At 37.4% G+C, this 16,010-nt stretch overlaps 1 protein-coding gene across 1 annotated transcript; it reads right to left on the bottom strand.

Moving 5' to 3' along the window:
* Nucleotides 1–14,342, bottom strand: LOC306758509 (voltage-dependent T-type calcium channel subunit alpha-1I-like; the record flags this gene model as incomplete). Its single annotated transcript, XM_079243836.1, has 27 exons — nucleotides 1–75; nucleotides 624–782; nucleotides 899–1,020; nucleotides 1,183–1,261; nucleotides 2,253–2,267; nucleotides 2,330–2,388; nucleotides 2,503–2,636; nucleotides 2,716–2,825; nucleotides 2,929–3,080; nucleotides 3,241–3,439; nucleotides 3,724–3,780; nucleotides 4,575–4,700; nucleotides 4,865–4,991; nucleotides 6,271–6,455; nucleotides 6,571–6,639; nucleotides 8,329–8,427; nucleotides 8,798–8,953; nucleotides 9,054–9,171; nucleotides 9,323–9,508; nucleotides 9,698–9,846; nucleotides 10,155–10,209; nucleotides 12,209–12,508; nucleotides 12,785–12,944; nucleotides 13,211–13,299; nucleotides 13,436–13,572; nucleotides 13,856–13,897; nucleotides 14,205–14,342. The coding sequence occupies 27 exons, from the start codon at nucleotides 14,340–14,342 to the stop codon at nucleotides 1–3; spliced, it is 3,297 nt and encodes a 1,098-aa protein (XP_079099962.1).
* Between the last annotated feature and the right edge of the window lie 1,668 nt (nucleotides 14,343–16,010).

The following is a 16,010-nucleotide window of genomic DNA, read 5'->3' on the forward strand; positions in this document are numbered from 1 at the left end:
CTAGGTGAAGTCCTCTCCACTGCCATGCTCTGCTGATGGAGAGATGTGTTCCCTCCGCAGTTGTTCCTCACTCTCCTAAGGAAGAAAAAATGTTTTTGTTATGTTTTGATAAAAGTTGATGTATACGGGGCCACTTTGATACATCCAAACCACAGATTTAACCAAAATCCCTTTCTCATCCAGCCCAGAACAACATTTTCATGTTTACCACCAAACTATCAGAATAATCTTTACATGTGCACTTTCATTTTAATGAATCTATCTTAGCTTTTTCTGTACATTAGTACAATGACGTACATTAGGATTTTATCTGGATGACACTGCTGAGTTGTTTTGATTTTTAAATTTGAAACCAAATATTGCAAAAGTCTAGATTAAAATCTAAAAAATGAACATAAATTGAATTAAAATTTGTCATGTCAAGCGGATGTTGATTCTCAAATAAATTTCAGAGAAGAAAATGCCCATTTAGGTGCGAAATAAATGCTTTATACTTGATTTTCTCAATAATTACGACCATGTTTAGGGACAACTGAATAAGAAAGTAATTTAGATTATTTTTTAAAAATCCTGAAAGCTTTACAGCCATTCTTGACATGTTTCTGACTGAACTGCAGTTCTACCTCTTTGCTGTCTTCCAGGGCTTGCATGATCGATGCTACGACCAGATTTGCCAGCACAAACTGAGCCAGTATCACAAAAGTCGAAAAGTAAATGGGTGAGAACCAGACGACATAGCTCTGACAGTTGGCGTCATCAGGCTGACATTCCCTCATCGTGTCCTACAAAGCATTGGGTGAAGCGATTTCAGGGATAACATACTGTTTTAGCAAGGGGTATTAGCAAAATAAAACCATACTTGGAGTTTGCATGCATGTACGTGCACAAGTGTTCATACTTTCATGATCCCGCTCCAGTTGTCTCCAGTACACACTTTGTAGAGTGTGAGCAGAGCCATGGGGAAGTTGTTGAAGTTGCTGTGCCGATGAAACCCCAGACATGGATAATCAGGAGAACACACTGATCAACACAGAGATAAACAAAGCAGATGGCCAATGTTGGGTTTGTTTATTTCTGATGCAGCTTCTGCTCAACAATGTCGGTGCAAATATGAAATCAGCCACTGCATCCAGCAGTAAGTTAATATTTTTTTCAAAGTATCATGCTCGTAGTGTCACTAACCTAACTTGCCAAAGAGCTCCACTCCCAGTGCGGCGTAGATGAAAAAGAAGAACATAAAAAGGAGACATATATTCCCAACCTGGAACAAAAGGATATGTTCAATTCTCTGCGTAACAAACCTCATAATCAAGAACCTGAAATCTCAAAGTATTTTTTTGCATCTTAAAGGAAAAGATTTTAAAACCTTGGTGTAAAAGTACATAAAATATCTCAACATTTGTGGAAAAATTTAGAAAGAAGGGTCAAATGCTGGACAGCTATACCACGGTTCGGCCCTAGGTAAAGTAAGACTGCACCAGACAGACAGACAGAACCTAAAACAGATTATAATAGTTGGCATTTCTGTCTGAGGTTTATGTCTTACTGAAATCAACGCCGTAATATGCACACAGTGGGTACAGATGTATGTGAATATTTGTGACTCACAATGCAACGGTTACATTTAATAACTTATCTTCATCTACAAGGTCTGTAGCTGGTCTCTCTCTGAATACCACTACTTTCAGAGCAGCTTCGGAAGATTTGCAAACGCTAAGTAGTTATCAGCCCGTTGAGGCAGATTCTGATATTTACTATAGGAATCATAATAAGACGTGCAAATAAACTACATTCATGCATGCACTTAGACCCATCTGCTAAAAATGTGCCATGCACTCCACTTTCCTCATGCTGAAATTATTACTCAACACTAACAGTAGGTAAATTTGTGTTTGTTGAGTTATTTCTCCTTTTTAAAAGTAGCAGCTGGAAAGCTGAATTTACAACAAGATATAAGTCTTAAGAATAGCGCTTCTGTAAAATGAACAAAATCCCTGCAACATTCTCCTGTTGTTATTATTGATCCGTTTGAGTGATCCAAACACAGAATGTCATTTTTTTTCTTTTGAGATTTAAAACCTAAATGTATCCTTTTTTCATCATGAAGGCTTAATTGGGTGGTTAATAACATGTTCTAAGTCAAGACAAATGTAAAACTGTTATCTGTTACTGCTTTTCCCAGCTTTTAAAAGGTGAAAGAAAAAGCAAAGCAAATCTAAGAGCAGAGAAGTTCTGAACTGCTCAACACAAACCTTAAACACAAATTCCTGAACAAGACAGAAGAGTTCACATGAACAAGCCGTGTAAATCAATAAAACAGTGTGTTTACCTGAGTGACAGTCTTTATAATGGTTTTCAGCAGGACTCTTATGTTTTTGGCCTTCAGCACTGGAGACAAACATTAGTTCTTATAGAAAATGTTCATGTATACACTCGCACAAACACACCTTTAGAACAGGAGAAATTTCTCTTTTTGTTTCGTGCCTGTGTGAGTGTTTGTACCTTGTGCGAGCCTGAGGATTCTACAGACTCTCAGGATGCTGGGATTGAAAGGAATGGCGTTTGTCATCTTTAAACTTCTGAGAACAATGCTGACGATGGAAAGCAAGATGATGGCAATGTCCAGGAGGTTCCAGCTAAACACATAAACATTGTTAGGGACTCAAAGCACATGAAAAGAGAAGAAGAGCAACTCCGCTTATTCCAGTGTTTTACCTGTCTGTTATGAACTTCACTACACCAAACGCCACAAGTTTCAGCAGGATCTCAATGATCATAATGGTCAAAAACACATAGTTGGAGTACTCTATGACTCTGGTTATGTACTAAAATAACACACACATGCAGCCTTGTTAAAACCATGTTGCAGGGTTCAAGTTAATTCAAGCTTTGATTTATCAAAGGTGTGTGTATGCATGTGTGTGTTACCTCCGGCTGGTTATAGTGTTCGAATGCCATTATCAAAACATTGATGATGATGATGAATGTGACACACAGATCCAGGGCCTTACTGGTACACAACTTGTGTAAAAGGTGTCGGATCTGGGAGTTGCCTGTAAAAGACGCTGTTGGCTCTTTGTCTAAATAAACATGTAAGAGACAAAGATATTCAAAATGTTCGAAATCAGGGAAATATACATCACTTGACACTTTCAGAGTTGCTCTCATCCATAGATGTAAAAAAAAAAAAAAAAGAAACCTACTGCTGGTCATGTGAATCAGCTGTTTGTTTGGCCTTACCAGCTGGCTTCCTTTCACTCTCCTGCCCTTTGCTCTCATGTTCTTGGTTTCCCAGCTCTTTGTCCTCATCTTTCTCCTTCAGCTGACAGTGGTGAAAGGTCTCCACCATCACACCGATGAACATGTCCAGCAAAAAGAAGCTCATCACCACAAAGGAGATGAAAAAAGGCATCATCCATATGTTGTAGTTCTTTATAGGCTGTAAGAAATGAGGGAGGGAAAATCCAGGTTGTGGTCAGATTTTGACAAGACTGCAACATGTTTTTTTTTTTTTTTTTAACCAAAAGGATCCTTAAAAATAAATAAAGAATCAAACAACAATTTTTGGTCCAAGTATTTGCTGTTAGAAAAGGCCCCGGGAACACTAGAGATGGTCTTCTATCTCTGTAGTTATTGTGGTGTATTATGTAGTATTATGGTGATGAATATTGGATGAAACTTGGCACAACTTCCATCTCTGGGGATAATAAGTGCACAAAATACCTGCTTGTCAATTCCCACAGCATCCAGGCCGTCATACATGAGGTTCACCCAGCCATCCTTGGAGAACATCACAAATAGGGAGAGCAGAGCCTGAATGGGAAATAGATAGAACAGACTGGTCAGTGTCCACTAAGTCTGCAGGAAATACTGATAAAAAATAATAATATCTTAACCTCTGTTTGGAATATTAGTAAAGACTAAGTAATACAAAAAGTGCTTATTTTATTCAAGGAAATGGATGGATGGAAATCCCTTGAGAAAACAATAACACATTTCTAGCTGTGATAAACTTATAAGATTTATGTTCCAGACCTTGTGAATAAAGTGTGGATGAATAAAAGTAAATCTGAGAATGGGTTTTATGCTTTTATCACTTTAAAGGGCTTAAGAAAAAATGTCAGGGTATCTGGGTTCAATTTTGAAATATTTGTTAATTTGCTCGGATGTAGTTGTGTTGCCAGATCTGGTTCGGATCTGTAAAATCCTTGTCCATTAAAAGCATTTTCTCCTCATACCTTTTTTCCATGAAAATGACCTTTTAGTGTCCATGTTCAAATGATTTGTTACTTGTGTAAAATGGGTCAAATATGGTTAACTGGATTGCAAGAATTGATCAGATTCTCGGGACTTGCTGCTGAGTTCTGAAGAGTGTGTGTCAGTCAGGGAGATACAGGAGATAGAGGAAATGTATCTTCAGTGGGGCTTCTAATTTCTGAACAGACTGCAGGATTGGTGTCATGCTCTGATTTAATAGATTAAGTTTCAGTTTGAATGTAATGTGAGATGGCATCAGTACTAACTTGCATCCTTTCCCCCTTTCCTTTCTGGGATCACTACATTTCCATTCATACCTGCAGCATGTTGTCAAAGTTGTACTCCTTCCGCACCCAGTGGTAGTTGGCTGCCAGACAGTCTGACTTGTTGACAATCTTGCTTACATCCTCGCCCACACAGTGAAAGAACTTCCCTTTAAACAACTAAAGACAGAGTTTTATCTTTTAACACTGTCCTGAAAACATTTGTTATTTCCATAAGGAGCTATTTGTCTGAGTGGTAATTGTGACCACCTTGCTAAGTGCTGTCCAGCAAAATGGTAAATCAAGATGGAAAAAAGAAGATAAAAGATATGTATCTCCCTTACCTGTATGCCAAGAATGCCAAAGAAGAAGAAGAAGACGCAGCAGATAAGTACGATGTTGCTAATTGGTTTCACTGATGCTGTCAGAGATTCCACAGCCAGCTTCAACTTTGGTGATAGTTTAATCATCCTTGACCACAAAACATAAACAAATAAGTGTTTGCTGGACTCAGTGTATGTATGAGAGGATACACATTTATGGCGCTAAATCAGGGCCAATATGTTTGTTCATTTGAAAAAAATGTTTTGAAACTGATTAAAATTCATTTGAAAATAAAAGTCAAGTTTTTACGATGAACTCTGAAAAACAAATAATTGTATACAAAATAAAACAAAGTGAATCAAATGTTTGTGTGAAATTAAATTCCAAAAGTGTTATATATTTTATTTTTGAAACATCTTGTTTCTAAAAAGCAATTTTCAGTATGATATTGTTTTGCGAATTTGAGATTTTATTCACTCGGTTTTAGAATCTAGCTATTCACATTTAGATTTTTTTTCTGTCATTTTCCAAACCTCGCTCACAGTTTCAGATTTTTATTTCACTTTGCTCTTTTGATATTTAACTTTCAGATTCCTGTTTTTCAGTGTCAAACTTTTGACCCTGATGTGGCGTGTGGGCGGGGCTAAAGATTACAGGAATGATGACGACACCTGCTGCACAAACTATTATTCTACTCTTACGCTGTAAGAGTGTTAAATTATGAGCATTTCTCACACCCACGTCACGGGTGACAATGCTTATAATTTAACACTCTTACAGCGTATATTGTATACAGTAATAACTGAAACAGCTTTAATGACTTATCTTTATTTGTTCCATGAGATGTATTTTCTATTTACTGCAGAATAATAGTTTGTGCAGCAGGTGTTTAAAAAAATCATGACAACTTCTACGGTTCCTGAAGGCAACATGATGAAGGGAACGCTTTCAGCCTCCTGCACTGTGTTGTCAATCATTCCTGTAATCTTTAGCCCCACCCACACGCCACATCAGGGCCAAAAGGTTTGAAACTGAAAAACAGGAATACAAAAGTTAAATATCAAAAGAGCAAAGTGAAATAAAAATCTGAAACTGTGAGCGAGGTTTGGAAAATGACAGAAAAAAAATCTAAATGTGAATAGCTAGATTCTAAAACCGAGCGAATAAAATCTCAAACTCGCAAAAAAATATCATATTAAAAAATTGATTTTCAGAAACAAGATGTTTCAAAATAGAAATATATAACCTCTTTGGAATTAAATTTGATACAAACATTTGATTGACTTTGTTTTATTTTTTATACAATTATTTGTTTTTCAGAGTTCATCGTAAGATTTAGCTCCATACACATATTGACACAAAAAAGAAGCAGAACTGACATGAGATGCTCCAAAATTGTAGACACAAAAAACCCCAAATATAATACCTAAGTGGGCGGAGTGCTCGAAGCAGGCGAAAGACTTTGAGAATGTTAAGTATCTGAGCATCTTTCTGAACCACCGCTGTGATCCAGATTTGGATTACGGAGATGATCACCAATGAACCGTCCAACATGTTCCAAGGAGATCGGAAGTAGCTGGATTTTCCAATGATCAAACCCGTTGCGATGACCTGTTGTCAAATAAAAACAGCTCTTTAAATCCCCAACACGTTGAAAACCAACAGATTCTTAGAGCAATACTGAAACCAAACTTTGGATTTTATGGATGACACAAGACATGTTCACCTTAATGAACATCTCCACAAAGCCAACAAAGGAAAGCAGATAAAAAGCCACGTTCAGGATCAGTCGTTCCTAAAATGCACAAAGTGATTCAGTTTTAACCTTGTGTTTTTTTTCCAACAGTACTCATGTCACACAATTTATTTGTCTAATGAAATTCTTTAAGCTTGACTTTGAGTAGTTTAATCTACATTTGGTGTGTTTTCTTTGAGGATTTTTTTGTCTCACCATGCTGTTTGGATTGATGTCAGGCCTCTCCATAGCTATGCTGATGCAACTCAGCATAATAAAGACGGCAATCACAATGTCAAAGAGCTTGTGTGAAACAGTCCTGTAACACATTGTGCGGAACCTGACGACACACACATACATATTTTGATTAAAAAAGCAGTGATCAGTAACATGAAAAAACAAGAATAAAGATAATTTAAAAAAGGAAAATGTGCTCATGGACAAAGTCTTTATTTCTCTCTACAAAAGAGTTAAAAAAATCATTTGAATGACTCATTTTGACTTTGGGTTATTGAAAATGATTGAAACATATCTAATTAGGCACAATTATAAGCACTTAAATAAATTAGAATAGAAGTGAAATCAGTTCAAATAATCAATGTTTGAATAAAGACAAAACCAAGAACAAGAGTGTCACAAACATGCAGATAAAGTGACCTTTCTGAATACACAGCAGAAAGAAAGCAAGTCAAATCAAACCCCAATTTAACTGATGAAATGTGAGCAAGTCTTACTTGTTCTTGGGAGACAGTATGTAGAATGACCAGTCTTCATGGTTTTTACACCAAATCAGCACTTGCCGGATCAGGTTCAAGGATCTCTGCAGGATTCAGCAGTTACACATCAGTCAGCTTCATTTCATTCATAGCATCAACACAATAATCTCAAAAAGCATAAGCAGGTCCATCTTTGCATCCATACGTAGTTGTGAAACTCCTTGTGTGATTCAGATAATCAAAAGTAAAATATTCTGAAAGCTTTACATGTTCTGTGTTCTACGGAAGAGTATTAGGGCCACTGAATTAAAAAAAAAAAAGAAAAATTAATTCTGTGAATTCTGACTCTCAGAATTTTGACTTTTTTCTCAGAATTTTGTCTTTTTTTCTCAGAATTCTGACTTTAATCTCAGAATTCTGATTTTTTTTTCTCAGAATTCGGACTTTTTTCTCAGAATTCTGATTTTTTTTCTCAAAATTTTGTCTTTTTTCTCAGAATTCTGACTTTAATCTCAGATTTCTGACTTTAATCTCAGAATTCTGAGATTAAAAAGTAGGTAGCTACGCAGCGCAAAATAACGCTGCATGATTGCATAAGCAGCAAATCTGACAATTCTGACTCACACGCTATACACAGCTCAATGGAAACACCTGCAAATCACAATGGTTTTTTGTGAAAACTGACAAATGCTTTCATTTTGCGAAAGTATGAAATGGGAACACAGCTACTGAAAACCCAGGCGTTAGATTTGTAGTCTTAACTTGTAGTTAAACTTCTGAGATTAAAGTCAGAATTCTGACTTTTTTTCACAGAATTAATTTTTTTTTTTTTTTAATTCAATGGATCTAATACTCTTCCGTAGTGTTCTTTCTTTGCACAATGAAAAAACTAACAAGTTCTGTCAAAGGTGGGGAATAAATGGTAAAATGCTTTTATTGATCTCGTCATCAACACACCTTTTAAAAAAAAAGCTTCACTAAAGATTGTTCATTAAACTCAAAGACTTTAAAAGTTATATTCTCAGAAACTTACATTATTCTGGTCGGCCTCTTCAGAATCGTGCTCATGGAAACTCATTATGGCAAGAGTGCTGCTTGACTCAGAGTTAGGATCATTTTGCACGACTGTACCCTATAACAACATGAAAACATGAACGAAGGTGTATGTGTGAGAAATGTCTTTGATATAGCTGCACCCTGAGTCTCAGCATTGAACATTGAAATGTGTCCAGGTAGGAAATTACAAAGCTGCTCATCATTAGATGCATCTTGAGAGCTTCTGAGAAGACAATAAAAACTTACATCTTCAGGGGTGGAGCACGATGAACTGGAACTTATAAAGAGAGATGCATTTTCTTCAGATGTGTCGGTGGGCTTTTAGAGGAACAGCAGAAAAAAAAAAAGTTTGTTTAGTTTTGTTTATAGGTGCATCCTGGTGTTTCTGTGAGCTGTACTGAAAAACAGTGATAGATGAATGGATTAAAATGGCATCAGATCCATACCTGAGTCTGGAAGTTCTCAACCACAATCCCGACCAGGACATTCAGGAGAACATTTTTCCCAAGCATAATGATGGCCACAAAGTACAGTGCAGACCATGGAGAGGTGGAAGCCATGGCGTTGTACAGCACCAGATTCCAGTCTTCTGTGGTCAGAATCTGACTCAGTGGAAGCAAAACAGGAAAAAAGGAAAAGATTAACAAAAAGGGTCAGTGATGGATTATGACGATGGCACAAATTAGAAGTTCAAAAGCTAACCTGGAACACTGTCACCATGGACCAGAGCAGTGAGTCAAAGTTTTGTCTGTTCTCTATGAAATCTTCATTTTGAGGGAGCCTGCTGAGTTGAAGGCCAAACAGGTGCATACCCATCACACTGCAAAGAGGAAGCAGATCATAGCGAGTCACTCAGATGTTCCCAGGATCACCGTAAGAAAGCAGCATTTTGGTGTCACAATCATGTGTGTGTGTGTGTGTGTGTGTGTGTGTGTGTGTGTGTGTGTGTGTGTGTGTGTGTGTGCACATGCCTGAAGATGAAGATGAAAAACAGCATTAGCCAGCACAGCGTGGATGCCTCTTTCATGGTCCTCCATAGCACCATCAGCTGTTTCCTCAGGTGGGGCATGAAGTGAAGCAGCTTCACGAAGCGCAGCACACGAAATGCGCGCACAACCGACAGCCTGCCATCAACTTGTGAACCTTCTTCCCAAAAGCTGAGAGCCAAAGAAAACAACATGTCAACATGCTGCACTGTTACAATTTCTTCTCAAATACTGAAGAAAAAAAACCAAATAAAACATGTGACATTTAAGTCTACTCCAGTATTCTCATTTTATTTACATTTTGGAAATTAGCTTTTACCACAAAATAGAGCAAAGTCAAACATCAAGTTGCATGAATACCTGATGATGACGATGATGAAGTCAAAGAGGTTTCCCTGATCTGCAAAGTACTTCATTCGGAACACCAGTAGCTTTAAGATCATCTCGACTGCAAACACTACTGTGAAAATCAAGTTACACACTCGTAGTGCAATGGTCATTTCCTCAGGCTGCAGCGAGAAAAGATGGAGAGATTGAGAAAAAAGGATGAAAATGCAGAGATGGCTTCAACAGATCTCGGTTTTTTCAAACAGTTGTGAAGTTTACTGTTACCTGATCATGGTGTTCTACAGCCATGGTGATGATATTGAGAAAAATTGTAACCATGATTGCGTTTGTGAAGGCATTGCTTTTTACCATCTTCCCGATTTTCTTAAGCAGATGAGGCCAGAACTTCACCTGGAAGTTAAGGGAACTGGGTTTAGTGATGTCTGGTTGTTTAGTAGTGGCACAGTAGCCAGTTGTGTGTCAGTCTCACCTTTGACTTGTTCTCCCTGTCCTCCATGTCAGTACCGGGTGACCTGTAACACATTCTGTTGAAACAAAAAAATGCAGCAAAAAAAGGTAAATTGTAAATAGAGGAAACAGTTGTTATTTTCAAGGTGAATCACAATACCATTGAGTGGATGAGTTTTTTCAATGTTTAAACTCTGAAATGACTCAGTTTTAATTACTTACAATGTCCAATACTACATAAGCAGCTAGTCCAGTATCTAACCTGTTCATGCATCCATCCAGCCAGCTGATCAACTTGTAGAAGTGTTTTTTGAAGTTAGTCACAGAGCCATGCACCTTTTTTCTGCCTTTAATCATGGCCTCTGAAAAATGGGAGGCGATGACAACTGCGCCAGTGTTCATCAAAATGAATGCGCCCACCTTGTGAGGAAGTAAAAGATGAAATGTGAGCTGAGCTAAATTCATTCACATAAAATTCTGCACTGCAGCTGTAAAAGGGAAAGACACAACATCAGATAAGTTATAGTTCTTTTACATTTCTAAGTGATTGTAACAGATTCATAACCTTGGTAAATGCTCAGTGACTTAATCTGATGATTTTTATCAGGAAACAAGTCTAAAGATCAACATAAGAAGCCACATGTGCGTGCTGTGGACATTCTGGTTCTCATGCTTCAAATCTCTGGAAAATTTTAGGACTGCATGCAGAAAATACCTTAAATTGCTATTTTGAATATGCACAGACCAACTTTTAATGGTGGAATTAAGGGAAGAGTTTAATGACAAAGCAGGAGATTTAATTCAACATATAATGACCCTAAGACAGATAAATTTTATGATCATACATTTGGCTCAGATATGAGATGAATTAAAACATTTGTGGTAACCCTTCACCAGCACACAAAACAAAACCAAAAAAGATAAACAAACTTTCTTTTGTCTGTCATTCTTTTGTATTTATTTATTCATTAAGGCCGTTAAAATGTTACTTTATTTTATTTTGCTTTCAGACTTGGCAGAATTGTGGGGAAATACTGAGATTTTCTAATTAAACATAAAGGTAATTGGGTACTTACATTTGTCATAAGTACGAACGGTGCAAAACACCAGACTGAATGAGTGTCCATCACGTAGTACATTATATCTGTCCAACCTTCGAGCGTGATAACCTGGAGGTAGAAAGAGCAACAAAAGTCATAAGTCTTCAGGAAACTTCAGCTAGATCAAGACAAAGATAGATTTCCTCTGCTGTAAACTGTAACACGGGTTTCAATTGAATTTACTTAGTGGAAAGAACTTCATTTTTATCAAGTTGTCATTGATTTTCATCTAATAGAAGTCATAACTAGACAACAAAAGGTTGAATAAATGAAGATACAGAGATTCAGGAACATAAATAACAGGATTTTATAATTATATCTTAAAAACTTTTTTAAAATATTCCTAAAATACTGTTTGACCAGTTATTCACATGACACACACACGCTCTCACACACACACAAATTGTAAGGTTTACAGTCAGGGCTGAAGAATTTGAAATTTATTTCATGACCATTTTCCAGTCATACAAACAAAAATGTCTCTAAAAGTAACTCTTCTCTACCTTTTCTCTTGTTATAATGAAAAATACTTTATTTTTAAATAATATAACGAAAAAGATAAATTTCTATCTCCAATGGTACGATTGTGCAGGCAGCTGCTGCAACATAACAGAGAGGTTAGTTTGCCAAAAAAACACCCACAGACACACAAACAGATACACACACAGCAAGTTCCTGCTGCAACGTAGCTGAAAGACCTATTTAAGTTTGTCAGTGTAAGTAAGGTCAACTTAAAATAATCATGTGTATTAAAAATCAAAACAAGAATTTGCAAAGCATCACCACTGATTTACATCAAGTTACTTATGCCCTGACATCATACTCAGATTTATTCTGTATATCCATTTTTTCTAATATAAGTCCTACAAGTCGTTTCATTCAAGTCCCTAAAAATACATTTTTTGAGGTAACGACTCTGTATAATTTCTTTGGTTAGATTTGACAATTTACCTGGTAGACAGTGATCCATGCATACCCAATGTTGTCAAAGCTGGTAGATCCCATGTTGGGGTTCAGACCGTCAGGGCGACAGACGTTGTAGAAGTGGTTCCAGTTCACACAGTCTCCATCGTTGGGCCCAGCAGTCGCAGCGACTCCCCAGTTACCAGGTTTATATTGGTGAGGAGCAGCCAGTGTGCAGACTTTCCCATCCTCCTTGTAAGGCGGCACATCACTGCAGTGCCTTTTCCCAGACAAGCTGTCATCTGAACAGACGAATGCAGCTCTTTCACCAGTGATGCCAACAAAATATGGACTCAGAGACAGGTTGTACATTCTGGATTTAAAGAAAGGGAAAAACAGACAAAAACATGTTGACTACAGATGCAGGAGAGGTATTTCCAATGTTCTATTACTGGCTCTAGCTGATGTGATCTCACAGATGTGAGATTTCACATAACTGGTCAATTTCAAGACACCATCTTGTTTCCTGGTAACTTGCAGATGAATAATATGCTTTAAACCATATTTTCACTGTTTAACTTAACAGCTTTCAAGTCAAAACCCTGCAGCCGGGAAAGAAAACTGAAGGAGCACACCAGACTTTACTTACGAGACAATGTCCTCTCCCAGGAAGCAGCGGTTGTGTAGCTCTCCAGCCCACAAGCTAACGCCCACAACAGCAAAAATATGGATCACAAACATGAGCAAAACGAAGATGTGTCCAAGCATGGGCAGGGTGTCAATGAGTATGGACATCAACTGTTTCATACCTGCACAGATGAACATGAGAGAATATATTCAAGTTTTTATACACTGTTGCCAAATATCCTTTAAAACTATTGATCTTCTAGATAGAAACTTAAAGCACAACCACTTAAAGGTTTTAGTGATACACTGACATTATCCAAGATTTAAATGAAAAAACTCCTTGGTCTAAATAATAAAATAGTTCAGTCTTTGAAAATGTAAGATAATACAGAGAGAACAGCATCTATTCTCCTACAAAGTTCTGCAAATAATCAGTTTTTTGACTGACTTGGCACTCTGCTGATTAGTCTCATTGGCTTGAGAGAATGGCCAATTTCTAAGCGGACTCCAATCACAACAACGAAGAAGTCCAACAACCTGCGGAGACAGTTGCAGACAGGAACAAAAAGAGCTCTTTAATTCTGATTTCTTTCGTGCACAAAATTCTTTCCCTGATTTATTCCAAAGAGTCTTGATACATTTGTTGTTGAAAGGCTTAAAGTTGGACACTAACTCTGCGATGATGATCAACACGTCCAGCTTGTGCCATCTGCTCGCAAGGTAGCTGACCCGATGGCCAAACACACCCAGGGCCACCATTTTGATGAGCATTTCCACGATGAAGTACAAAAAGACAAAAGCTTCGAATACCTAGTCAATAAAAGGACAAATGCATCAGATTGACATTTTATTGAAACCAGAGCACTTATCACATAGCATGCAATGTTAAAACTGAGCCAGCCTCATTTGTGTTTTATGTTGTCGTTATCTTTCTTAAACATGTTGCTCAGCAGGCTGAACACAGTAAAATGTTGCAATGATCCAACTGGATGACCTGGAACTGAAGCAGTAGAGCACAGCCTGAACAGAACTTTGTTGTGCTTCACCGAGATTCAGTTTACCCCTCTGAGAAGATGCAGGGCTTCACACTAACCTCCTGGTGCAAGCTATCCTCTTCTCCAGGCTGGTATGAGCCCTGAATCACACAACTCAGTAGGATGACAAGCAAAGAGATCCAGTTCAACCATGTGGAAGATGTTAAGGCCACAAACACATCAGAGGTTTACAAACCAAAGGCACTTACTACAGCTGCCTGATGTCTCTGTCTTTTATTATTCTTTCAGTAAAAGCTTATTTATTTTCACTCAGAAACATTTGATTATTGATACCTGGTCTCACCAAGTGCCAGTATTTTTGAACAGTATGAAAGGATATGGTTTGAAGAAGACATTTAAGCACCATCTACGGAGTTTTGAAGTCTGATGTAAACACAGGAAAACCACTGGGGCCAAGTCTGGGTAAATTATTGGGTGATCTTCCTCATTCTGGATCCTGGAAGGTTGCTCCCTGCCTTCCTCACAGTTCTCTAGAGGGAGCGACATGCTGGGCTGGACCTCGCTCTGGTCTTCAGTATTTGCCATCATGACCGAGGCTTACAAATACTCTGAGCCTTTAAAAATCATGTAGATATGACAAGGTGTTTAAGGGAAGAAAATAAATGTTTTTTTAATGTAATGTGTAGTTAAATGTTGATTAAACATTTCATGTATGAAACACAAACAGCTGCCATGTTGGCAAGCATGAAGATGACACTACTAACAAGGAGCCATGCTTGAAAGGTTAAACTGTTGCTGGGACATTTACACTTTAAGTTTCATTGATGGTATTTGTGTCGCTGACCTTTTCACCCCTAGACCATGTCTGTTAGGTCAGTAATACACATGTGACTTTTACCGTATGAATGTCTCAGTAACAGTTTATAATCCTGAAACTCGCCGTCAGCCAGCAAACACTGAAGATGCTTTCAGTTCAGCTGTTTTCTGTTTCTGAAATGTCTCTTCCAGGATGACAGAGTTGCTATGGAATCCAACTTCTCCATTCCATCACTATGGTGATATTTGTTGATGATTTTTTTTTTTAATTATTATGATTCTTCTTCTAAATGATTATTTAAAAAAACCCTGCAGTTTATCAGTTATGATTATAGCCCCCCCCCCCCCCCCCCCCCCCCCGCACACCTTCCCATCTCTAACCATTTTGTGACAAACATTCCCCCAGTATCACAAAAAAAGACATTTTAAGTCTTTTAAATACCACATCAATGTTGTGGTGGTGGACCCCCCGACTCAAGGATACTTTTTCTGATGATTTTCAGGTTTAATGACAGTAAACCAAACAAACAAATTCAACATAGGAGCTAGGGGAGTACACAGAAAAAGCTTATGTTAAATTACTCTTACATCCTTTACAATAAATTTAAATCTGTCAGTAAACTCATAAAATTGATCTATGTGGCAATCAAAACATTCAAATAGTCCTGTTATTAACATGTTAAACATGCCTTGTTCCACTAACAAAGGGACTGCTCATCATCAAAAGGAAATGAAAAATATATGTTTATCTGGAAATCCGTAACACTTTTTGCTTGCGCCACAACTGATGGGCGGAAGTACCTTTAAAAATAAAAGCGTTAACAGAAAGTTAACCACAGCTGATGGGAAAGAAAGACAATAAGTGCTCAAATAAAATATTACCTCAAGAGATTACTTAGGGTTATTTACAATTGTCTTTGTCAATATTAGCATAATTATCCATGCAAGTAATTTTTTTGGGTCCTTTTAGAGTTAAAACCCTGAAAATAGCATTAAAAGTTCAAAGATGATTTACTGAACAGACTGATGGCATGTTGCAGAAGAGACTTCCTAAATTTTTACATACGCTCCAGATTTTTTTACCCTAACAATGTCAAAAAGGCAATGTTGTTCTAATAGCTGCTCAGTGATAATACCGACTGGAAACATTCACAATTGCTTATCTTAACACTTACTGTAAAAAGAAGCTGTAAGTTGAAGTTTCTTGGATTTCATTTGACTGAAGAAATGAAAACAAAGCTCTAGTGATGGCTTAATGTTTGTAAGAAATGTTTACTTTCAAATTTCAGGCTCTTGGAGATAAAGCTGAAGATTTTAAAAAGAAAACAGCTGTTGCTATGAAAAATGTAAACATTGTCTGCTGCAGATTCATTCTATTGTTGTCAAGGTAACCACACAGTCTTTAGTTAATATTCTGAGTGGTGACGGGATTGATAG

This window comes from Telmatherina bonti, assembly GCF_933228915.1.
Source record: "Telmatherina bonti genome assembly, chromosome: 7".
Taxonomy (NCBI): domain Eukaryota; kingdom Metazoa; phylum Chordata; class Actinopteri; order Atheriniformes; family Telmatherinidae; genus Telmatherina; species Telmatherina bonti.